The 25202-nt window shown below is 49.3% G+C and overlaps 2 protein-coding genes across 2 annotated transcripts in view; both read right to left on the bottom strand.

Moving 5' to 3' along the window:
• Window positions 1-6063: 6063 nt before the first annotated feature.
• Window positions 6064-25202, bottom strand: part of slc45a4a (solute carrier family 45 member 4a) — a 43291-nt gene continuing 24152 nt past the window's right edge. The window contains 7 exon segments of the mRNA XM_077009854.1: window positions 6064-9851; window positions 10403-10614; window positions 11195-11294; window positions 11649-12808; window positions 13232-13322; window positions 13324-13412; window positions 16168-16356. Coding sequence (XP_076865969.1) covers window positions 9480-9851; window positions 10403-10614; window positions 11195-11294; window positions 11649-12808; window positions 13232-13322; window positions 13324-13412; window positions 16168-16356 — 2213 coding nt within the window. The 3' untranslated portion in view covers window positions 6064-9479.
• The window catches only part of LOC143516117 (uncharacterized), a 10296-nt gene continuing 3915 nt past the window's right edge, over window positions 18822-25202 (bottom strand). Inside the window, exon 3 of the mRNA XM_077007711.1 lies at window positions 18822-19206. Within this exon, the coding sequence (XP_076863826.1) occupies window positions 18822-19206 (385 nt within the window). The remainder of the gene's footprint in view (window positions 19207-25202) is intronic.

Here is a 25202-nt window from a genome sequence, read left to right as displayed (position 1 = left end):
ACATGACAAGTATTAAATAATTCAGCCTTCTAGACGTTATGTAAGTGTACTGAGCAAGTCAATATGCCATAGACATTAATGTTTTCTCTCTAATCTTGGGTCAGTTGGTTTAAATTTATTTTTAATTTTATTTTTATAGTGTAGTACAATGCTGAAATCATATTAATAGTAACCTTTTTTGTGCAATATTAGATTTGTATGAGAAACATTGGTTACACCAATTGACACTTATCGGTTACACCAACTGACGACAAGCAAACGACAAGCAATTGACAATTAAATTGAATAAAAAGTCATGAAGTTAAGTGATTTAGGTGTTTTAATAAATGTGTTCAAAATCTAATAGATTTTTAACACTATAAAACAATTATTTTAACAATGAAGAAACAGGTTAATCTCTGATTATAGTACAGTAAGAATAATTCATACACCTTATTCATCATATTACATCAAAACAATCAAATGTAAGATATCTAGCAGACAGAAGGAAAACTCAATTCAAGTTGTACATACATTGTGAATATGAGATGTTTTGAACATTCCAAACATCCATATCCTTTTTCTCCTCTGCATGTTTTATTTTGTCTCTCTTTCTCACACGCACATTCATTATTTTCTTTGCTTTGAGTTAATCAACTTTCCGTTCCAGCTTTTTTGCCTTCATTCTTTCACTCACGTTCCTTATTTTTATTAATCTTAGCATCTCCCTTTTCTTCAGTACTGCTCAATGTTTGCTAGTACATTTCTGCACTAGCCTCACATGAGTGGAGGGTGTCTGTGGTCTCTCTAAACTTGGCTGCACAGTCATGATCAGCAACATACACTATGGGCTCTGGAGGGCCATTAAAAGCTGCTCATCTGCTGTTGAATGCAGTGATGGAGAAGTAAGGTTCAAAACTTCATCAAGCACCCTTTTCTTCTTCTCTTCTCTGTACTGCCTCTGATACTGCTTCCACTCTTCCCTCATCTGTACCTGTGTTTCCCTGGGCAGATCTGTGACTGGATGTTTGTGATCTTTCCCTGTCTCTTTCTCTTTAATAGTTAAAGTACAGAAGATGACTGAAACTGTCCAGGGCCTTAATTCGTCTTCCATTTTGACTTCAAACCTCTCAATAAAACCTTTTAGGAGACCTACATCACTGATTTTACTTTCTCATGAAACACTAGCAGGTGTATGTGAGGGTGTATGTACTGTATCTTTGCCTTATTTTAACAAGGTAATTTGCCCTTGCAGCAGGATCCACTTTAACACGCGCTCTGTGGTGAGCCACGTTTTCTTTACTTGTAAGAGGAAGCTATTAGAAGAGGAGAGAGTTTGTTGTTTACATACACAGGTTTCCACCTACTGTACATACTTCTTGTTTATGTGCATTATCCTTTAGAAATGTGAAATTAAAAACAGATTTCATTTAGAGATTTTATCATTCTTTTTAGACTACATTTCAATATGCATATTATGATCTATTATAATTTAAATAATAATAATAATTGTAATACTTTATTATTATTATTATTATTGATACTACTACTACTACTACTACTACTACTACTAATAATAATAATAATAAACTACAAAAGTAGAAATATTATCTATAAATTGCTAAAACTTGTCTCATAAAGGAAATGGTGCAATGGTGTAACCCGGTTACTCCACAGGACATTTCAAATTGAAACCAAATTTTGCATGCATTATTATGGACGGCTATGTAAACATTTGACCTTGGTTTATTTTTCATATTAACTTCAATATTTTATGATGATTTATATTTATTAACATTTTACTGAGGTCATACCATGACCTGAATCTGCTTTATTTTGTCAAATAAATATTTTGTCAATAACAGAGAGTTACTAATCTTGACTTGTGGCAGTTGGGTTCTTCAGAGGTCCTTCTGTTTGACATCACATTCTGTTACAGAATCTTCTGGCTCAAAATGATCAAAATGGCTCCAAAAACGGTGGTTACACCAGTAGACGTTTCTCTATTATTATTATTTGATTATTTGATTTTATTATTATTATTATTATTATTATTATTATTATTATTATATTTGATATTAAGAACACTTGCTTAAGATTATGCAGGTTGTTTAGAATGTCATTACACATTTTTTCAACAACATATTCTTGGAGCTGCATTTTTATGGTTACACCATTTAGACAATTTTGCCCTTTTTCTCTCAATATTATCTCAGAACGTAATAAAATCAGGCATGACAAGATAGAGGCTCAAAGAAAAAGATATTTCAAAGTAAATTATAGCTTTATTTTGAAATGGTCACATTTTAAAAATTATTCAAACTTCAAAAACAATGAGTGGCAGGTCTTTCCCCCACCAGCCTGTTTTCCAAGATCTGCTGACTCAGGCTTGCTCGGTACATCTCACAACATCAACTATGGGCGTTGCAAGCAGCGGTGCCGTCGCTCAGAGACGTTGGAACCGTCCACTTCTCGACCTTCTGAACTACGCTTCTCTCCTGTTTCAAATCTATACTTCAGACAGATATCTGCATACATTGGTACTAGACTGAAAGTCAAACACCCCCATAACTCGGTCACAATTCGCTCTCATATACACACATGCGTGCATGTCGTGTTCGTTTATTTGTATGTCTGTATGCTCTTTATAGCTTTGTTTTAGGGATCTTACCTTTTCTTTTAGATTACACAGCAATCTTGACTCTTACAAAGGTGCTATAAAATAATATTTTGCTTGCTTGGAAAATAATGATGTGATTATATATATATATATATATATATATATATATATATATATATATATATATATATATATATATATATATATATATATCATACATTACTGGGCTTGGGCAAAGGTTTAAGGACTTACTTTTACATCGATGCTACCTATAAAATCCATTGCTTATAGAGTACAGTTGGGTAGTCCTCACGTATAGAAGACACAGCAGGGTATTCTAGGACATTTCATCTTTTCTCTGCTTGGCAACATTTTCTGAAAATACTCTCTGAGGATAACACCACAAGGGAGTAGACTGTATTGGACATTTCCATGCTGACACTGCACAGAGTGGAAATAGAAGGATGGAGGAAGAGAGACAGTGGGCGGAGAGAGAGAGAGAGAGAGAGGGAGAGAGAGACAGACAGACAGACAGACAGAGACAGAGGGACCTTTCTGTATCCCTCAAGGATTCCTATTTCCACTTACCCCTGGTATCGGGGGTATTCACCTCACTTAACCTCCTCTTTCATCTCATCCCTCAAGACTTGAGATCTCCCTCTCCAATTACCACGCCACACCCAGCATGAACACCCCAAACACACACACACACACACAACATGCCCTGCCCATGCAAGCTTACGCACACCATGCATGCAGACAACATGTCTGGTACACCTGAACCACACACCCAGGCTTACAGGCCAGGCATACAAAATATGGCAAAAAAGTTTTTTCATTAAGAAACCTCTTAGGATCTGTTCGATTTTCAAATCATGCATAGAAAACATGAGTGTCAACTGATAATGCGTTATTAGAACATTTCTTTGATTTCTTTCAGCTAATCACTCCAGTAGACAGTATAGTACAAAATAATAAAACCTGGTTGGCCGTAGCCTTTTGTACTGTGTCTCTGAGCACAAAATACTGACAAATCTTTAGGTGTGGTGGGTCAGTCCTATGTTAGCAAGCCAAGCAAATCCCAGCAAAGTAAAGGTGTCTATTATACTCTCACCACCCACTTTATTAGGTACACCTTGCTAGTATCCTCTTTTGCCTTCAGAACTGCCTTAATCCTTCATGGCATAGATTCAACAAGGTACTGGAAACATTCCTCAGAGTCTGGTCCATATTGACATGATAACATCACGCAGTTGCTGCAGATTTGTCGGCTGCACATCCATGATGTGAATCTCCCGTTCCACCACATCCCAAATGTGCTCTATTGGATTGACATCTGGTGACTGGAGGCCATTCAAGTACATTGTCATGATACAAGGACACATGGATTCATGCTTTCATGTTGTTGACACAAAATTCTGACCCTACCATCCGAATGTCGCAGGAGAAATCGAGACTCATCAGACCAGGCAACATTTTTCCCAATCTTCTATTGTCCAATTTTGGTGAACCTGTGTGAATTGTAGTTTCTGCTGCTGTAGCTCAGCCTCACGGTTTGACGTGTTGTGTTCAGAGATGCTCTTCTGCATGCCTCAATTGTAACGACTGGTTATTTGAGTTACTGTTGCCGCTCTATCAGCTCAAACCAGTCTGGCCATTCTCCTCTGACCTCTGGCATCAACAAGGCATTTGCGCCCATATAACTGCCGCTCACTGGATATTATCTCTTTTTCGGACCATTTTCTGTAAACCCAAGAGATGGTTGTGCGTGAAAATCCCAGTAGATCAGCAGTTTCTGAAATTCTCAGACCATCCCGTCTGGCACCAACAACCATGCCACATTCAAAGTCACTTAAATCAAATTCTTCCCCATTCTGATGCTTGGTTTGAACTGCAGCAGGTCGTCTTGACCATGTCTACATGCCTAAATGCATTGAGTTGCTGCAATGTGATTGACTGATTTGACATTTGCGTTAATGAGCAGTTGGACAGGTGTACCTAATAAAGTGGCCGGTGAGTGTAATGCTTTAGAGTCCAGTCCCTGAGGTGCCACACATGTCTTTAAAGTTGTGCATTAGAGGGGATCTCTTTAACCAGCTGCATATCACAGATCCAAACACACCTCTGTGTGTCTTAGTCTGCCCTACATCCATGTTAATACATTTCTCTTAAACATTTATTTATGATAACAATGGGTATATCAATGAATTCGGCCAATGTAATAAAAGAGATTATTCATTTGAAGGTTGCTTATTTTCAAACAGGATTGAAGGCTATTTGTTATCTTCTGGTCAAACTGTGATCAGGGTATGGAGAAGCCAACTGAAGTGTTATATGGTAAGCTCTGTGGAGTTTATATTAGGGTTATAGCTCGATCTATTAGACCGTGCAGTGGTTGTGTGATGACCAGTGCGTTGGGGAGCATTTAGCTAAAGCATAAAAACCTAATTTTCTCAGTCACATCATTTACTTCTGTGATTTGCAAAATAAAGAAAGATGAACATCTCTCAGGAGAGAAAGCCACCTGTACAGCAGTGCCATCTGGTGGCTGAGCGCTGGCCTGCAACCGCAGAATTAAACAGTCTTTGGAGCAATATTGCTGTGTCTCAGCAGTTAATATGGAATTTTGGGGATATATTCAGAAATAGATATCTTCAGGGTTTTATACATCCACATAATGAAATGGTGTGTGAAATGTCAGATGTGTAATAACAGCGAGACACAGAAAAACTGAAATATTCAAAGGGTGAATTAAACTGTTCAGGGATTCACTGGAATATTTGCTATTCCTTTTCTTTTTTTCAGCAGCCTTAACATTCAAGACCTGACATGGCATTTTGTGTGTGTGTGTGAGTTGGTGGGGGGGGGGGGGGATCTGAAATATCTTAATTTAATTGAAATATTCATTGTGAGTGATGTGTCTGCTCTGTTTCTGAGTACTGCTTTGTAGAGCACTTCACATGCTCACAGAGCCATGATCTCCTCACCATAAGATTGGGTCATGCAGAATCCTTGCCTGAGACGATTTGCCTCCGTGTCTTAATGTCTCAAAATGTCAAAATGTCACAATACTGCATGACTTTCATGGCAAAAATCCAGTTGGCCATCCAACTGCACGTTAACACTCGGGTTCTGATGACGATGAATGCGTTTCCATTTCAGTTCAGTTCAGGTAGCATCTTTAAATAGATTTAATAATGAATTTAAATTTATTCATGAACACTCAAATCTCAAATCTAACCTGCGTGTTCTTTTATTATATCTGTTTAATCATGTAGAACTTGAGGACTGGATCATCAAATCCATGTCGCCAATTCACTGACACGGTCGAGAAGTGCACAACTTACACCTAATACCAGATTTAGTTTTAACCATTAAATGAGAGGAACGATTCAGTTGTGATATACTCTGAGGTCCTGTAAACACTGGGAGACATCTCACCATCCGAATGACACGCTGCAATGTTCAAAATGTTCCAGGTGAAATTTAATGCCAAGTTAAATGTCTTGATAACACATGGCCCAAAGCCATGAAGCACTCATACATATGACTACCATACCCCAAACAACATCAACAAACATACTGCAGTGGAACAGGAGCAGAAGAGAAGATTCAGGAATCAGGAGAGGTTCTTTCCATGATTCTTTAAAGGTGCATTCATTACAGTGTTCCTGAATAGTTCTATACTTGAAGCCTCGAGCATATTTACAGTCATATGTACATACGGATATACAGTTTTTATAGAAAAAAAACGAAAAAATAATCAGCATTTTAATAGCAGCAAAGGAAAGTATTTGAAATTTTGAAATATTATGTACAGCTTTCAAATAAAGAGTCACGAGAATCCACTGCAAAATGTTTCCGATCCCTTCCTGCTGAAACAACATCTGCGCACGTTCTTAACAAAAGAAGAAACACAAAGGAAATACAAATAAATTTGTGAGGTGCTGAAATTTTACACACATCAGGTGAACAGTTCTTCAGTACTTAAACACCCATGAATGCAAAATAAAATGAGGAAACAATATTACTGTTTGAAGTGTTACTTGAAATAACATGTGTCCTTAAAATGTATGATTTATTCCAGGACTTGTAGACAGAAAAAAGGTAAAAAAAAATAAAATAAAAAGTGATTTTATAACAGTCACTACCCAGTCACTTTTTAATCAACCCACAACCTCTCATCTTTTCTTTTCCAAAGCATACTTAGAACAACTGTAAATATATCTCTTTATATTTATATTTTCATCTTTAAATAAAGTCAAAGCTTTTGTTTAAGGAGAAAGAGCTAAAAAAAATAAATATCCACAGCTTTTATTTTGTAAGATGATTCTTTCCTTAAAACTCTGTGGGGGTAGCTAGACAAAGGTCAAAGGTCATTCCAAAACTAACCCGCGACATCAGTGTCACACTCTTTAGTCCGAGACTGATCTTAACCCGTGTCGGGGAAGCCAGCCCTGTATGTGCAAGCTCTTTGCAACATCAGATCTTTTGCTCATAGCAGAACGATAAAACAATAGATACATTCATAGATACTCAACATGACCCCCAGGTGGAACAAAGACAGGCCAAGGCGATGCCCCCCAGGTGGAGGAAGTCCCCCCCCCCCCCCCCCCCAAGCCCGTCACGGTCCACGGGCGTAACTCTCTGAGCGTGATCACGCACCTCCTCATTCCCTCCTTTAAAAACAAGCGCGGCACTCTTCAAGTATTTCCAAACGAGACCTGACCCCCCTCCCCACCCTGAGCTCAAGTCTCAGCTATTTTTAACTAATAAGTGCATTTCTTTTAGTAACTCAGACATAATCAACACATCCTTTCATGCACTAGGTAGAAAAATTTACCACACTAAAGTTAACACGTTCTGAGGCAGGTAACACAATTATTGCAACTGTTTCTGATTTGTCAGAAATATGATGTGGGTGCGTAGGTGTGGTAGTGGGGGTGTAGTTGTGGGTGTGTGGGATTAGGTGTGGTAGTGGGTGTAGGTGTTGGTATAGATGTAATTGTGGGGGTGTGGGTGTGGTTGTGGGGGGTGTGGTTATAGATGTGGTTGTGGGTGTAGGTGTGGGTATAGATGTAATTGTGGGGGTGTGGGTGTAGGTGTGGTTGTGGGTGTGCGTTTATTTTGTCTTCAAGTTCGATTTATCTTTATGAACATTGCAAAAACAACTTACAGCTTATGGTGTAGGTTTAATACTCTATAAAGATACATACTAGTACAAATCTGCTTTAATGGAACATAAATATCTTTATGTGGTCAACATGCTTCAATGTCCTTGACGTGCTCTCATAAAGGAAGTAGCCTCATGTCTAGAAAATATAACAGCATCCTGCTCTTAGGTCTTCCAACCTTGAGAAGAAGCACAGAAATTCTCAGCACGCCAGGCCAACCGTGGGACTTGGCCATGGCCAAACCAGGAACATGACCACAGTGTTGTCTCACTCTCTCAGTCTCACTCTCAGACTCGCTCTCTCATCCAAAAACAGCAGACCGGCTGTAGAGACATCAACCCTGCCTCAGACGTCTGTGGAGCACGGCTGGTGACCAGGCACGGGAGGAAGGCGACGGAGATGAGGCAGAGGGTGGAGGGTTCAGGGTGAGGGGCCTTCCCACATGCAGCAAGCAGGTGACAATGTAAACAAACTTCTAGTGAGAGTGTGGCGCCCCCTGTGGGCGCATATGCCCATAGCACAGCAAAACGACAAGTCGACCAGAGGAAAAACGAACCGAGAAAAAAAAAAACCCGACATTTTTTTCCGATGCCGTCCACGCAGTTCAAGTTCTGCCATGAAAAGTGCTTAGGGCTGCCGAGACGGCGGCCGTTTGCTAGGTAACGTTTCGAGGACGTTTCCAGTCACCTTCGCCACCAGGCGCAGGCGCTCCGACCCGCATCGGGCCGACCACGCATGTGCAAACCGCACGCGCTGCTACAACCACAAGGAAGTGAAGAGGATAAACTCACGCCGTGGGAATCTCCCGCAGCACTCATATTCCTTCATTTGGTACACGCTCGAAGAAATAAAATACTCGCAGCAATACTCTGAGATTTCTCGCTGTGTTATGAAGCGTCTTGCACCAGTGGTAATGTTGAAAAGGACTGTGGACAGAAAGAGTGAAGTGTAATTCTTAAAGTGCAACACACACTCACAGGTAGAGCAGAGGAACGTGGGAAATGGAGGAATCCTTTAGCAATTCCTTCTCATGGTACTGACCTCAGCGGTTTAGCAATCAAAAACACTTTAAATACTTAACTGAAAATAAGAGGCAGGAATTTCTGTCCCTGTTCTAAAGCTTTGGATGTTTTTTTTCCTAAAACATCAAGATTCCTTCACACATCTACCTACAACCCCTTCAAAAAAGAACACAGTTTAAAATATACAAACAAGACCTAAAAAAGTTATTATATTGCGCAGAATTTGGTAATCACAAGGTCCTCTCCTGGACAGGAGGCAAAAAGAAACTAATCATTTTAATTGAACTCGATTCTGATAGTAATAACATAACTGACAAAGAAAACCATTTGGATTGTGCAAATGATTCAGATGTACAATTATTATTTTTTGTTGTTGTTTAGACTTGATTTCGTTTGTCCTGCGTTTCCCGCTTGAAGCAGAAGTTCCAAAGTGTAACCGGCTGAACTGTATGCTGAAAGTGAGACAGAGCGAGACAGGAGAGCTCGGTGCTCTTGCTCCCTCTTTTGCGAGTCCTGCTCAGAGCTGCCCCCTGGAGGCCAGACAGGGAAGAACACTTACCCCCACACCACTGCAGCACCAAAGATCCGGGGCAGACCGTCAATCGTGCGTGTGAACAATAAACCTCAACCAAGAGAAAAAGCGCACTCTGCCGGGCCGCCCCGAGCCACAGACGGCCGCCCGCGTCACAGCGTGGATTCGCCTTCCACCTTGCAAGTGGTGGTGGCAGCACCTTTGCGCGTGAGCTTCAGGACGCTGGGTTTCTCCACGGGCGTGCGCTCGCCTTGCCCGTCGCCCGATGACGTGGGGGCCTTGGGCTGGTCACCCTTGGACCCCTCGCCCTCTCCCGGGTAGATGACCAGGAAGCAGGAGGTCAGGAACCCCAGGAAGGAGCCGCCCGACGCCACCACGGGGATGACCCGCACGCTGCCCACGGCGTCCACCACCGCGCCCAGCGCGGACGCCACCAGGATCTGAGAGATGTAGACCTGGCAGGACAGGATGGCACAGTCGATGCCAAAGCCGCGCTTGGAGTTGCCGGGGCTGTGGTGGATGTACTGCGAAGGGTGGAGAAAAGTCTGGTTAACACGTCATACGGCGCAACCCTCTGGGGGAACCCCATTTGTTTCACGCATGCACTCTCATCCAAACAAGGTACTCTCGAACGCTCCTGCTTTCGGATACCATTACTACCGCACGGAACACCTCCTCTCGAATACTGTACACGCTGGTGACAACCCAAATTCTGTGAAGACCCAGATGGGGTTTTATAGCACACTGTGGAAGTGATGCATTTGTGCCCACGCAAAGTTCTACTCAAGTATTCCATATTGATACATAGTGTGCCAAACAGTTCACTTGAATTTCTTCCACAGAAAGCAGTGCAAGTGGTTCAGTTATCTGAGTGGATGCTATAAATGTAGCGTACACCGTTTAGTAGTAGACTGGTGTGACTTGTGTGACTGCAGTGCAGAGCAGCAAGCCAAATGCTCAGAGATCTTTTACTGATGGTTAATGCAATGAATGAGACCCGGTGGTGTCACCCACAGTAGCAGGCCACTAGGGCAGGGGGCGGGGCTGGGGGCGGGGCTGAGGGCGGGGCTCTCACCTCTTTGATGTCGTGGTACTGGCCCAGCAGGGCGTAGGGGCAGTAAGAAATGCTCATGGATATGACGCCCATACTGCTGATCATCACCATGGAGACGTAGACGTTGGGAAAGAGGGCCATGACGGCCGTGCCGACAGAGAAGCCCAGCGTGCCCAGGATGTAGATGACCTTTATGCTGAGGTCAAAGTTGTCCAGGTACTTTTGAAGCAAAGCTGGAGGGAAAGGAGGAAAAAAAAGAGCGTTTAGAAGGAAGACGTGGCAAAAAAAAAACCAACCAAAAAAAAAAACATGGGAATAAACGCGTAAGGGCAATATGTGCAGGACCTCCAGGACAGTGTGTGCAGGACCGGCGGGACAGTGTGTGCAGGACCTCCAGGACAGTGTGTGCAGGACCGGCGGGACAGTGTGTGCAGGACCTCCAGGACAGTGTGTGCAGGACCGGCGGGACAGTGTGTGCAGGACCTCCAGGACAGTGTGTGCAGGACCTCCAGGACAGTGTGTGCAGGACCGGCGGGACAGTGTGTGCAGGACCTCCATGACAGTGTGTGCAGGACCTCCAGGACAGTGTGTGCAGGACCGGCGGGACAGTGTGTGCAGGACCGGCGGGACAGTGTGTGCAGGACCGGCGGGACAGTGTGTGCAGGACCGGCGGGACAGTGTGTGCAGGACCGGCGGGGCAGTGTGTGCAGGACCGGCGGGGCAGTGTGTGCAGGACCTCCAGGACAGTGTGTGCAGGACCGGCGAGACAGTGTGTGCAGGACCTCCAGGACGCGGGGTTACGGGACGACTCACCAGAGCAGACGGCGGCAGTGGCGGCGTAGATCACCAGCCCCCAGCAGCCCATCTGCACTCCTTTATGGTAGTTCTGCAGCACGGTGGAGTTAGCAGCAGCCTGGGGAGAGAGGGAGGGAGGGAGAGAGAGAGAGAGAGAGCGAGAGAGAGAGAGAGAGAGAGAGAGAGAGAGAGAGAGAGAGAGAGAGAGAGAAAGAGAGAGAGAGAGAATTAAATAAATTTAAAACACGAATTAAGCATCAGATGTAACACGCTTCAGTTTCAGATGGTGGCTGATGTTTGCTGAACGCACTTTATCTGAAAGACTTTCCTAAAGTTCCTAATGCAAGTTTTCTATAACAATATATGAACAGCAATCAAAAATGTCCAAAACCAATAAACAAGTTAAGGAGGACGAATGATTTACGACGTCCTGGAAACCTTGTAGCGTTGACGTCTGGTAACGTGGCCTCACCGTAGGGTCGCCCTCGTAGATGACCTGGCCCATGAAGTCGGTGTAGAACACGGCCTCGGCGATGACGGAGAACCAGGTGAGCAGGTGACAAGCGCACAGGCACAGCAGCTCCTTGGGCATCTTCAGCATGGACATCCACAAGAGGCGCACCGTGGTCTCCACCTCGCCCTCCTCGCTCTCGGTGTCGCCGCTGGACGTGGTGTTGCCGCTCTGGTGCCGGGCCCGGTGCCGCTGCGCCCGTCTCAGCCGCTGCTGCATCTCGTAGATGTCGTTCATGCTGCGCGACGGCTTGATGAGCACGGCGGCGTTGGCGCGGCGGAAGCGGTAGCGGTGCGACCCCAGCCGTCCGTAGTAGGAGAACGTGTAGGACGACTGGCGGTAGAAGGTGTGGCGACGCCGGCGGACGGACGAGCCGACCTTGCTGCCGAGGGCGGGTCGGAGCGGCCGCGGGTGACCGCCGTCCCCGCCGGGGCCGGCCGCGTGGCCGTTGAGGGCCTTGGGCTCGGCGGGCCAGACGTGGAGCGGCGCCTCCTCGCCCTCCGGCTCCGGGGGGAAGGCGGCCAGGCAGCCGAGGCTGAGGTGGCCGTGCGGGAGATCCTGGCTGCCTACGCTGCTGTCGGTGCTCTGGTGGCGCTGGGGCGAGCCGCGGTACGACGAGCCGCGGTACGACGAGACCCGTTCGTCCAGGAAGATGGACGGCTCGATCTGCCGCAGAAATAGCACCTCGTGGTCCAGGTGGTCCAGCCCACCGTCGGCCATAGCCAGCACCGAGTCACTCTTGCTGCGTACCAGCTCCGAGTGCAGGAAGTCCAGCTCCAGGTCGTGTTCGGAACGCCGGTCGGCCAGAGCCGCCGAGCGCTCGTACGGCTCGACCTCTGGCATCAGATCAAGGGCCGTCGAGGGCTCAGCTGCAGTCAGGCCCAGCGGGCCGTTGGGCTTGGAGGAGGTGGAGGAGGAGGTGTCCCCCACCTCCTCCAGCCGCTCCTGCTGGGGGCAGTACTGCTCCTCTTCGATGCTTAACAGGTGCAGCGCCACAGAGATGATGAAGAGAACGGCGGCGAACACAAACAGGATCTGCTCCTGCGACTTGAAGGCTACACCCAGGAAGGTGTGGGTCCAGTCAAGGCCACCCAGAGCGTAGCCCACAGCTCCTCCCAGGCCTGTTAATGGACACGCCCACAGTCACACTTCACTTAGCAACTTGGTTTATACAGTGGCTAAAATGTTTAAATAGAATAGTTATAGTGTACCGAAATGGCTGCTCTGGCAAACAGTAATAAGGCTTAGTTATGTATTTCAGTATGGGCCTTGACCTTTGGTGGCAGGCAGAGAAATCTCGAGGTCTATATGTGTAATCATCTAACTGGGGAGATGTTGAGGTCGTGTGTGTGTGTGTGTGTGTGTGTGTGTGTGTGTGTGTGCGCACGCGCATGCGGACGTGCAGGAGGGGTTGTGGGGGTTATGTCTGGATGTGTGCGTGTGTGTGTGTGTGTGTGTGTGTGTGTGTGTGTGTGTGTGTGGACGTGCAGGAGGGGTTGTGGGGGTTATGTCTGCTTGTGTGTGTGTGTGTGTGTGTGTCAGACCTGCTGAGAAGGCATGGATGTTGAGTGCCATGTCCTGCTCCTCCGTGTCGGCTACGTCCAGCAGGTACGCTCGTATGGGGCCCTCGGCCGCTGTCCGCACAGAAGTCCAGCACCACCACACCCAGCACGGTCAGCACGATACCAATGGGCTGCTTACTGGGCACGTCGCCAATAGCCAAACCTGTGGGGAGAGAGTGCAAACGAGTGAGTGGGAGACACACAGAGTGAGGGAGAGAGAGATATATATATATATATATATATATATATATATATATATATATATATATATATATATATATATATATAGAGAGAGAGAGAGAGAGAGAGAGAGAGAGAGAGAGAGAGAGAGAGAGAGAGAGAGAGAGAGAGAGAGAGAGAGAGAGAGAGAGAGAGAGAGAGAGTGGACACACCTATCAGTATTTTGTACAACACATCCCTGCCCTAAAGTGTGTTAAATGAGAAGAGTCTATCACTCTGTGTCAGAGAGTAAACAAAAAATGGTCAGTTGACCTATGTGTGCTTTTTCTGATTATGCTGAAGTGTTTGTTTGCCTGTGTCTGCACACTGTTATCTATATTGGATTACAAATAGAGTCAGGCATATCTCAAACACACACACACATACACACACACACACACACACATGGAGAAATGCAGGTTTTATGTATCCAGACCAGCTGTATTGAAACATGAAATGATGTGCTGGTGTGTTGCCTAACACTGTAAGAGCGTGTGTGTGTGTGTGTGTGTGCTCATGTTTCACGGTAATTGATCACTCTGACTGGTGTTTTTAGTGTAGGGTCAGGACAGGAGTGCTTCACACTGCTGTAATATCTACAGCACTTTTCAGAAATATTCAAAGGGTATAAACCCAAAGGAGCTCTCAGACCCACGGGCCCAACATTACTGCACTCCAGTCCAGCCTGTCCACAACATTACTGCACAATACTGTTAAGATATGCTCCTGCGTTTCAGAGCTTTTAATGGGAATCATCTGATCATCCCTGACTCCTATCTGGAGAGAAGGGAGCCTGCATTTGTTTACAGTGTCTGCAATCTCTGGAGCTCTCCATCAGTCTGAGATCAACCAGCAGCCTTGATGTCTTCAAAAGCCACGTACTTACATGTGCACTTACTGCAGTAAATAATATATTTGATCATTTCCACCACTTTTTACATTTTGTTATATTGCATTCTTTGTTCTTTATCATTATAATGTGAAGCTCTTCATAAATGTTAAAATGTACTGTATGAATAAAATGTATTCCTGTATTAAAGTATGCAGTATTGCCCATTTAAAACACCCGTATGACCCATACAAGCTTGTTCACTTTCTACTTCAAGAAATAATTTTACTAAATAAAGACAACAAATGAGAATGAAAAGGGGATTACAGAGAGAACCAATGATAGACAGAATAAACGGGACGGAGGGAGAGGGAGAGAGAGAGAATGGGATGTAGGGTGAGAGAGATAAGACAGATATATGGATAAACAGAGAGAGAGAGAGAGAGAGAGACAGAGATATAGAAAACATGGCAGAGAGTTCAAATGAAAGCATGAGACAGGTTGGAGTGGTCCTGTGTGAGCCTTGGTACGGTTCTCTTCCTGCCCACGGAGCTGGCGCTGGCTAGAGACAGGAGACAGGAAGTTGTTCCAGATAGCCAATGAAAGGTAAAAAATGGGCACAACAGGAAATATTTCCCTGTGAACTGGTTCCTAGTCCTTTCCCATGTCACTGAGACGGACAGGGTTCACAATCTCACGTGTACTGCTCAGAGCTAAGAGCAGGCGTCTCTCTCTCTCTCTCTCTCTCTCTCTCTCTCTCTCTCTGATTGTGTGAGGTAACAACAGGTCACTTTCGGCATTTACTACAATATCATACTGCAGTCTGACAGTATCATACAAGATTAGACATTTATCATACTATCAGACTGCTTTTTTTCCTTACAGAAATGTCTGATCTTGTATTTGCTCATAAGTAAGACATAAGAACCGTCACATAACCTCTAAAAACCCCCAATGACCTTCCTGTAGTCACTACCTGTATTCCCACCAACCTGTTCCCGTCATGGATACGGGACTATTGGACCAGTCCCCGTTTATAGAGTCCCAGCACGGGGGTTCCTGCCCCACTGTCACCTAAGGCGGCAGTTCAGTGCACGTGAATTTTTAATGGGTGGCAATTACAGTGACAGAGGGAATAAAGAAATCACAAGGGTGGCGCCCTCGGGGGCCTGCAGCGGAGAGCAGAGTGCTGAGGTGCGTGAAGACAGTGTGGGGAGGTGGTGCTGAGATCCGGGTTGTCCTGTGGGGCTGCTGCTCCATCCCCCCTGAGGCAGTGTCGGGAGGTGGTGCTGAGATCCGGGTTGTCCTGTGGGGCTGTGATCTGCTGCTCCATCCCCCCTGAGGCAGTGTCGGGAGGTGGTGCTGAGATCCGGGTTGTCCTGTGGGGCTGTGATCTGCTGCTCCATCCCCCCTGAGGCAGTGTCGGGAGGTGGTGCTGAGATCCGGGTTGTCCTGTGGGGCTGCTGCTCCATCCCCCCTGAGGTGCAGCTGTACCCGCCGTCTCCAACAGAGACGCCCTTGCCCTTTACCTCAGAAGACTGCACCTCCACGAGACTCCGCGACTCGTCTTTAAATGATCTCGCGGGTACCGGCAGGGCTGGCTTTAAACGCTTGCTCATTCACTCTCTGAATGAAACTATACCTTATATGGACGAGGGCCTTTCCTCCGGAAAGTCTGAATTCTTCTCACACAAAAGGAAATGATGCAGAGGGTATACCAACCGTATGATGACACTGTCGATATTCACACACACCGTGGTTTATTTTTAAGAATAATGCACTTACTTATGGTGTGTGTGTGTGGAGGTGTGTGTGTGTGTAGGGGGTGTGTGGCATGAGCGGGAGGCCCTGCCCCTGCCCTGGAGCGCACCTATCAGGGATCCGTTGAGGAAAAGGGCCACACCCATGAGCACGCCCACACACAGCGCCAGGATGAAGGGGCGGCGCCGACCCCAGCGCAGAGTGCAGCGGTCACTGGCCGAGCCAATCAGAGGGGTGAAGAGGAGGCCCAGGATGGGGCTGAGGAACCACACCAGGCTGTAATACTGCTCTGGAAGACCTGAGGAGTGCAAAGTGGAGCTTTCAGCATCACACCTGGAACACGTTAAGATCTGACCTGCATCAGACTGCTGTGTAGAGGATGGCGTAAATCGCAGGCTAACATCAGACTTTACAGGAAGCTTCTATTTGGATATTCGAGGCATGAAGAAAACACTCCCATTCACAGTGGTTGGCGTAGAGAAAGCATTTAACTTGATTTACCTCACACCAGATCCTACAATGCAGGTTTTAAGAGAAAAAAAAAAAAACTAGGATCAGTTTTCCTTAACAGCCCGATACAAAATCATCAGGGGGAGATGCTTTTAGGACGCTTCAATCATACGGGTATTCAGGTCATATCAGTATCATAAATCATATCATACAGTATCATGTATCAAATAAGGACTCGGTGGTGTGCAGGGGTCGTGCGGGTGGAATGGAGCCCCGCCCCTGACCGCTCTGTCCTGGGACGCAGAGCGGACATGACGGCTTGGGCACGGCACATTTGTGTTGGCTTTGTGCGGTGCGTTCCGGTTCAGGGGCAGAGAGTTGCAGGAAGTGCACGCACATACACATGGACACACGCACGATGAGAGTGTGAAGTAAAGGCTTTGTGAAAACCACGTGGGCCTCACGTGAGCGCGGAGACCTGCTGCACTCGGCCTACGAGAAACAAGGACTTCTCAGACTCAGCTTACAGCAGGCCGACCTCCACAGAGGAGGACACACGGACAACCACAAACCTATGAATGGCAAACGCACACACACACACACACACACACACACATGCTCAGATTTAACCCTTGGTGCTCAGGCCTCTAGCTGTAAGCTCTTATCATGCTCCTAAAGGCAGAATGAAGCATTCAAGACTCATGACCCATAAACTCATCTGGCTCCTCTGATCTGTGGACCTGTTGGCATAGTAACAGAAACAGAGGGCCTGCATATGTGTATATGTTTGCTGAATGAAAGTGCTGACTAAATATCTCTACCATCTTCATCATCTGAGGAAGATTCACTTTCAGTGGAGAATTAAAAAGTGACAACCATGGTGGCACTGTCAAATTCAGAAGCGCGCGTGCACACACACACACACACACACACACACACACACACACACACACACACACACACACACACACACACACGGTGGAGTCAGGGCGGCAGCCAAGGCCGTTATGAGATACGAGCGTCGTAGTGCTGTGTGTGTATGTGCAGACAGCCTGGCACTGAATGGTGGGCCAGACTTAATTTTGCTATCTGTGGCCTCAGACGGACACAGAGAACGTTCCAGAACTCCAGAGCTGTGGACCTACGTGATAAACAACCTTGGCACTGTCCAGTGAGTGATAACTCAAACACTCTGGGAGAGGAGTGCACGTGTATGAGTATGATCTAATAATCGAGTTAAACTCCATTTTGACTTGACTGTGTGTGTGTGAGTATGATCTAATAATCGAGTTAAAGTCCATTTTGACCTGACTGCCCTGTACTCCACTTCACACTAATGGCCGTGTTTGGCACTCAGGTCCTCGTACGCGTGGCATTCCAGAGTACAAGGGCTGTTCTGGGATCAGCTCCAGGCCAACTGTATTCAGCAGGCGAGGTAAAAAGTGACCGCACTCTGAGAAAGGCGATACGTCCTCTAGGGCAGTGGAAAACTACTTGGCTGGGTGAGCGAACAGTCGGAGGACGTGGAGCACCCGACACTGGAAGGCAGCGTCCCACGCGAGTGTTGAGGGGGCGGGACACTTACTACCTAATTACTGGTGGCCCACAAAAGCATTCTGCCATGTGTAACACATGCCACATGTCCGTATACCAGGTACTCCGATCACTGATTGGCAGAGGACTATAATACATTTATAATACAGCTGATGGCCTCTCCCACACACACACAAACAAACATGTGTACCCAAACACAGATGAACACACACATCTATACAAACAAACACACACACAAACACACACACATACACAAACACACACAATGCCGACTAGCAGATGGTGGAACGAACTTCCACTGTCCGATGAATGAGGCCCCTGTTGTCCTCAGACACAGACTGGAGCTTCATCTAGAGATTATTTAAATGACCACTGTTCTGAACTTAGTGCACTACTACTGAATTAGTGAATGCTTCTACCACCTATTGTTCAGTACTGCAGTTATTGTTCTTCAGTACTTATTGTGCAATTCTCTCAAGGTAGCAGCACTGACTCCCGTGTCTAGCAGTATGCTAGTTCAATCATACCTCAGACTCTGACCTACTGTGCTGGTTAAGCTGCATCCTATGAGGACACGACAAAGCACTTTCGTCAGTTGCTCTGGATGAGAGCGTTTGCGACATGCTGCAAATGCAAACAAATTCACGAAAACACGCGAAAACACCGCCAGTGTTGTGTTCCATTGGCGACAGCGCGGTCTAAAGCCGGATTTCTCTCTGTGCCATGAAACCACATAAGCGCCTCAAACGCTAAGACGGATCAGGACGGCCGCTCGGCCGGGTTCACGCCTCCCGCCGGGATCGATTCGCCGCACCTGTCCCCACCGGCGTCATGGGGTTCCAACCCTCCCAGGGCCAGGGACGTGGCAAACGGCGGAGCCGTGAGAAGAACCTCGTGGAAGCTCTCTCCAGGGGTCAGGGCAGGAGCGGCGAGACAGGCTGACGTGTAACGGTAACCGCAGGGCACAGCGACCCCACGGGCCAGCACTTCCTGTCCCGCGACCGCTACAACCCCGCCGGAAAACGTTTTTATATTTCTGCTTTGCCTTTGTTCATTTGTGCGAGTGTTTGTGTGTTCTGGTCCAGCCTGTGAATGAACTGGAGAGATTAGAATCGGCTGGTAAGAGTTGTTTTTTCCTCGAAACCTGCAGTGCGTAAACATGCAAACAGGAGGTTAGATCACAGTAAATAATGACAGCATGACTTGTTTTTTCTTAGGTTGTTGTTCCTGGCAGGTCAAAAATTGCTAACAATACTGAGAGCATAGAAAGTTATAGGACTCCAGGAAGCAGAGACAGATATATAGATAGAGAGAGAGAGAGAGAGAGAGAGAGAGAGAGAGAGAGAGAGAGAGAGAGAGAGAGAGAGAGACTGAGAGACTGAGAGAGACGTGTACTATGTATTCCAGGAAAATCCCATTTTCTCTTTCAACACTGTATTTTTAACAGAAGCGGAGTAGGTCTGGTCTTTGTTGAAATGAAGTGGTGTAGGCTACAACAGCACTGGCTCACTCACTGCTGGTGCTGGACAGGTGCAGCTACCACCCCCAATAACAAAGACCACTTGGCCTAGTCATGACCCCATGAGTCTCTCTCACACTCTCTGTCCCCCTCTCTTTCATTCTTGCGTGCTCACACACACACACACACACACACACACACACACACACACACACACACACACACACACGACGCAGTGACTATCTGAACACTACCGCTGACGTGTGACCCAGGCCGTGACTCACTCAATCGGTCAAAACACAATGACTTTGGCTCCCTTCCCAAATGCTGCCTATTCACACAGCGCTCATGAGAAAATGAACCTCAGCCAAGAAGTTTGGGACTGTAGGGTGATGGAGAAATAGAGAGAGAGAGAAACAGACACAGAGAAAAGGAGAGTGTTGTGGAGACAGCAGGAAACAGGTGTTTTCTCTTTTCCTTATGTCTCGAGTCTGTCTGCCTCTGTCTCTTTCTCCCTTAATCCATTTATCTCCCCTCCCCCCCACACTCTTCATCCCTCCATGTGGTGACGCTGGTTCATAAAGAACATTCTAGAAGGTCAGTTGTAAAGCTCCAGCCCTTTTTAGCTTAATCTTTAGTAGCTGTGAAGCAGTGTGAAGTCTCACCGGAAGATACTTTCTTCTAAAAGCTGAGCTGGCTATAGCGCCATGGTGTGGACCTGCAATCACAAAATGCCGCAGAATAAAACAAAAGTTTCTGAAGATTAGAAAAGTTTCAGATTTCCATGCTACACTCACTATAGATAGACCCTTCAAGCTGCTATTTAGATCTTTCAGGAATTTTCTCTATAGCCAGGGCTGAGAAAGACCCCTGTGGCTGGGGATGGGTAAGGGCAGGTGGCATAACTTGGGCACGTGAGGTGTGGTGTGGTGTGGAGAGGCCATGTGAGGTGTGGTATGGAGAGGGCGTGTGAGGTGCGGTGTGACGTGGAGAGGGTGTGTGAGGTGTGACGTGGAGAGGGCGTGTGAGGTGTGACGTGGAGAGAGTGTGCGGTGTGACGTGGAGAGGGTGTGTGAGGTGCGGTGTGACAGAGAGGGTGTGTGAGGTGCGGTGTGACGTGGAGAGGATGTGTGAGGTGCGGTGTGACAGAGAGGGTGTGTGAGGTGCGGTGTGACGTGGAGAGGATGTGTGAGGTGCGGTGTGACAGAGGGTGTGTGAGGTGCGGTGTGACGTGGAGAGAGTGTGTGAGGTGCAGTGTGACAGAGAGGGCGTGTGAGGTGCGGTGTGACAGAGAGGGCGTGTGAGGTGCGGTGTGACAGAGAGGGTGTGTGAGGTGCGGTGTGACAGAGAGGGTGTGTGAGGTGCGGTGTGACGTGGAGAGGGCGTGTGAGGTGTGGTGTGGAGAGGATGTGTGAGGTGTGACGTGGAGAGGGCGTGTGAGGTGTGGTGTGGAGAGGATGTGTGAGGTGTGGTGTGACGTGGAGAGGGTGTGTGAGGTGTGGTGTGACGTGGAGAGGGCGTGTGAGGTGTGGTGTGACGTGGAGAGGGTGTGTGAGGTGTGGTGTGACGTGGAGAGGGTGTGTGAGGTGTGGTGTGGAGAGGGCGTGTGAGGTGTGGTGTGACGTGGAGAGGGCGTGTGAGGTGTGGTGTGACGTGGAGAGGGCGTGTGAGGTGTGGTGTGACGTGGAGAGGGCGTGTGAGGTGTGGTGTGGAGAGGGCGTGTGGTGTGGTGTGACGTGGAGAGGGCGTGTGAGGTGTGGTGTGGAGAGGGCGTGTGAGGTGTGGTGTGACGTGGAGAGGGCGTGTGAGGTGTGGTGTGGAGAGGGCGTGTGAGGTGCGGTGTGACGTGGAGAGGGCGTGTGAGGTGTGGTGTGACGTGGAGAGGGCGTGTGAGGTGTGGTGTGGAGAGGGCGTGTGAGGTGCGGTGTGACGTGGAGAGGGCGTGTGAGGTGTGGTGTGACGTGGAGAGGGTGTGTGAGGTGTGGTGTGACGTGGAGAGGGTGTGTGAGGTGTGGTGTGACGTGGAGAGGGCGTGTGAGGTGTGGTGTGACGTGGAGAGGGCGTGTGAGGTGTGGTGTGACGTGGAGAGGGTGTGTGAGGAGTGGTGTGACGTGGAGAGGGTGTGTGAGGTGCGGTGTGACGTGGAGAGGGCGTGTGAGGTGTGGTGTGACGTGGAGAGGGTGTGTGAGGTGTGGTGTGACGTGGAGAGGGTGTGTGAGGTGTGGTGTGACGTGGAGAGGGCGTGTGAGGTGTGGTGTGACGTGGAGAGGGTGTGTGAGGTGCGGTGTGACGTGGAGAGGGCGTGTGAGGTGCGGTGTGACGTGGAGAGGGCGTGTGAGGTGTGGTGTGACGTGGAGAGGGCGTGTGAGGTGTGGTGTGACGTGGAGAGGGTGTGTGAGGAGTGGTGTGACGTGGAGAGGGTGTGTGAGGTGCGGTGTGACGTGGAGAGGGCGTGTGAGGTGTGGTGTGACGTGGAGAGGGTGTGTGAGGTGTGGTGTGACGTGGAGAGGGTGTGTGAGGTGTGGTGTGACGTGGAGAGGGCGTGTGAGGTGTGGTGTGACGTGGAGAGGGCGTGTGAGGTGTGGTGTGACGTGGAGAGGGCGTGTGAGGTGTGGTGTGACGTCGAGAGGGCGTGTGAGGTGTGGTGTGACGTGGAGAGGGTGTGTGTGGTGTGACGTGGAGAGGGCGTGTGTGGTGTGACGTGGAGAGGGCGTGTGAGGTGTGGTGTGACGTGGAGAGGGCGTGTGAGGTGAGGTGTGACGTGGAGAGGGCGTGTGAGGTGCGGTGTGACGTGGAGAGGGTGTGTGAGGTGTGGTGTGGAGAGGGCGTGTGAGGTGTGGTGTGACGTGGAGAGGGCGTGTGAGGTGTGGTGTGACGTGGAGAGGGCGTGTGTGGTGTGACGTGGAGAGGGCGTGTGAGGTGTGACGTGGAGAGGGCGTGTGAGGTGTGGTGTGACGTGGAGAGGGTGTGTGAGGTGTGGTGTGACGTGGAGAGGGCGTGTGAGGTGTGGTGTGACGTGGAGAGGGTGTGTGAGGTGTGGTGTGGAGAGGGCGTGTGAGGTGTGGTGTGACGTGGAGAGGGCGTGTGAGGTGTGGTGTGACGTGGAGAGGGCGTGTGAGGTGTGGTGTGACGTGGAGAGGGCGTGTGAGGTGTGGTGTGGAGAGGGCGTGTGAGGTGTGGTGTGACGTGGAGAGGGCGTGTGAGGTGTGGTGTGACGTGGAGAGGGCGTGTGAGGTGTGGTGTGGTGTGGAGAGGGCGTGTGAGGTGTGGTGTGGAGAGGGCGTGTGAGGTGTGGTGTGACGTGGAGAGGGCGTGTGAGGTGTGGTGTGACGTGGAGAGGGCGTGTGAGGTGTGGTGTGACGTGGAGAGGGCGTGTGAGGTGTGGTGTGGTGTGGAGAGGGCGTGTGAGGTGTGGTGTGGAGAGGGCGTGTGAGGTGTGGTGTGACGTGGAGAGGGCGTGTGAGGTGTGGTGTGACGTGGAGAGGGCGTGTGAGGTGTGGTGTGGAGAGGGCGTGTGAGGTGTGGTGTGACGTGGAGAGGGCGTGTGAGGTGTGGTGTGACGTGGAGAGGGTGTGTGAGGTGTGGTGTGACGTGGAGAGGGCGTGTGAGGTGTGGTGTGACGTGGAGAGGGCGTGTGAGGTGCGGTGTGACGTGGAGAGGGTGTGTGAGGTGTGACGTGGAGAGGGCGTGTGAGGTGTGGTGTGACGTGGAGAGGGTGTGTGAGGTGTGACGTGGAGAGGGTGTGTGAGGTGTGACGTGGAGAGGGCGTGTGAGGTGTGGTGTGACGTGGAGAGGGTGTGTGAGGTGTGGTGTGACGTGGAGAGGGCGTGTGAGGTGTGGTGTGGAGAGGGCGTGTGGTGTGGTGTGACGTGGAGAGGGCGTGTGAGGTGTGGTGTGGAGAGGGCGTGTGAGGTGTGGTGTGACGTGGAGAGGGCGTGTGAGGTGTGGTGTGACGTGGAGAGGGCGTGTGAGGTGTGGTGTGGAGAGGGCGTGTGAGGTGTGGTGTGACGTGGAGAGGGTGTGTGAGGTGTGGTGTGACGTGGAGAGGGTGTGTGAGGTGTGGTGTGACGTGGAGAGGGCGTGTGAGGTGTGGTGTGACGTGGAGAGGGCGTGTGAGGTGTGGTGTGACGTGGAGAGGGCGTGTGAGGTGTGGTGTGACGTGGAGAGGGTGTGTGAGGTGTGGTGTGACGTGGAGAGGGTGTGTGTGGTGTGACGTGGAGAGGGCGTGTGTGGTGTGACGTGGAGAGGGCGTGTGAGGTGTGGTGTGACGTGGAGAGGGCGTGTGAGGTGAGGTGTGACGTGGAGAGGGCGTGTGAGGTGCGGTGTGACGTGGAGAGGGTGTGTGAGGTGTGGTGTGGAGAGGGCGTGTGAGGTGTGGTGTGACGTGGAGAGGGCGTGTGAGGTGTGGTGTGACGTGGAGAGGGCGTGTGTGGTGTGACGTGGAGAGGGCGTGTGAGGTGTGACGTGGAGAGGGCGTGTGAGGTGTGGTGTGACGTGGAGAGGGTGTGTGAGGTGTGGTGTGACGTGGAGAGGGCGTGTGAGGTGTGGTGTGACGTGGAGAGGGTGTGTGAGGTGTGGTGTGGAGAGGGCGTGTGAGGTGTGGTGTGACGTGGAGAGGGCGTGTGAGGTGTGGTGTGACGTGGAGAGGGCGTGTGAGGTGTGGTGTGACGTGGAGAGGGCGTGTGAGGTGTGGTGTGGAGAGGGCGTGTGAGGTGTGGTGTGACGTGGAGAGAGCGTGTGAGGTGTGGTGTGACGTGGAGAGGGCGTGTGAGGTGTGGTGTGGTGTGGAGAGGGCGTGTGAGGTGTGGTGTGGAGAGGGCGTGTGAGGTGTGGTGTGACGTGGAGAGGGCGTGTGAGGTGTGGTGTGACGTGGAGAGGGCGTGTGAGGTGTGGTGTGACGTGGAGAGGGCGTGTGAGGTGTGGTGTGGTGTGGAGAGGGTGTGTGAGGTGTGGTGTGGAGAGGGCGTGTGAGGTGTGGTGTGACGTGGAGAGGGCGTGTGAGGTGTGGTGTGACGTGGAGAGGGCGTGTGAGGTGTGGTGTGACGTGGAGAGGGCGTGTGAGGTGTGGTGTGGTGTGGAGAGGGCGTGTGAGGTGTGGTGTGGAGAGGGCGTGTGAGGTGTGGTGTGACGTGGAGAGGGCGTGTGAGGTGTGGTGTGACGTGGAGAGGGCGTGTGAGGTGTGGTGTGACGTGGAGAGGGCGTGTGAGGTGTGGTGTGGTGTGGAGAGGGTGTGTGAGGTGTGGTGTGGAGAGGGCGTGTGAGGTGTGGTGTGACGTGGAGAGGGCGTGTGAGGTGTGGTGTGACGTGGAGAGGGCGTGTGAGGTGTGGTGTGACGTGGAGAGGGCGTGTGAGGTGTGGTGTGGAGAGGGCGTGTGAGGTGTGGTGTGACGTGGAAAGGGCGTGTGAGGTGTGGTGTGACGTGGAGAGGGTGTGTGAGGTGTGGTGTGACGTGGAGAGGGCGTGTGAGGTGTGGTGTGACGTGGAGAGGGCGTGTGAGGTGTGGTGTGACGTGGAGAGGGCGTGTGAGGTGCGGTGTGACGTGGAGAGGGTGTGTGAGGTGTGACGTGGAGAGGGCGTGTGAGGTGTGGTGTGACGTGGAGAGGGTGTGTGAGGTGTGACGTGGAGAGGGTGTGTGAGGTGTGACGTGGAGAGGGCGTGTGAGGTGTGGTGTGACGTGGAGA

This window comes from Brachyhypopomus gauderio, chromosome 6, assembly GCF_052324685.1.
Source record: "Brachyhypopomus gauderio isolate BG-103 chromosome 6, BGAUD_0.2, whole genome shotgun sequence".
NCBI classification, from domain to species: domain Eukaryota; kingdom Metazoa; phylum Chordata; class Actinopteri; order Gymnotiformes; family Hypopomidae; genus Brachyhypopomus; species Brachyhypopomus gauderio.
This window is presented reverse-complemented; position numbering and strand designations above follow the sequence as displayed.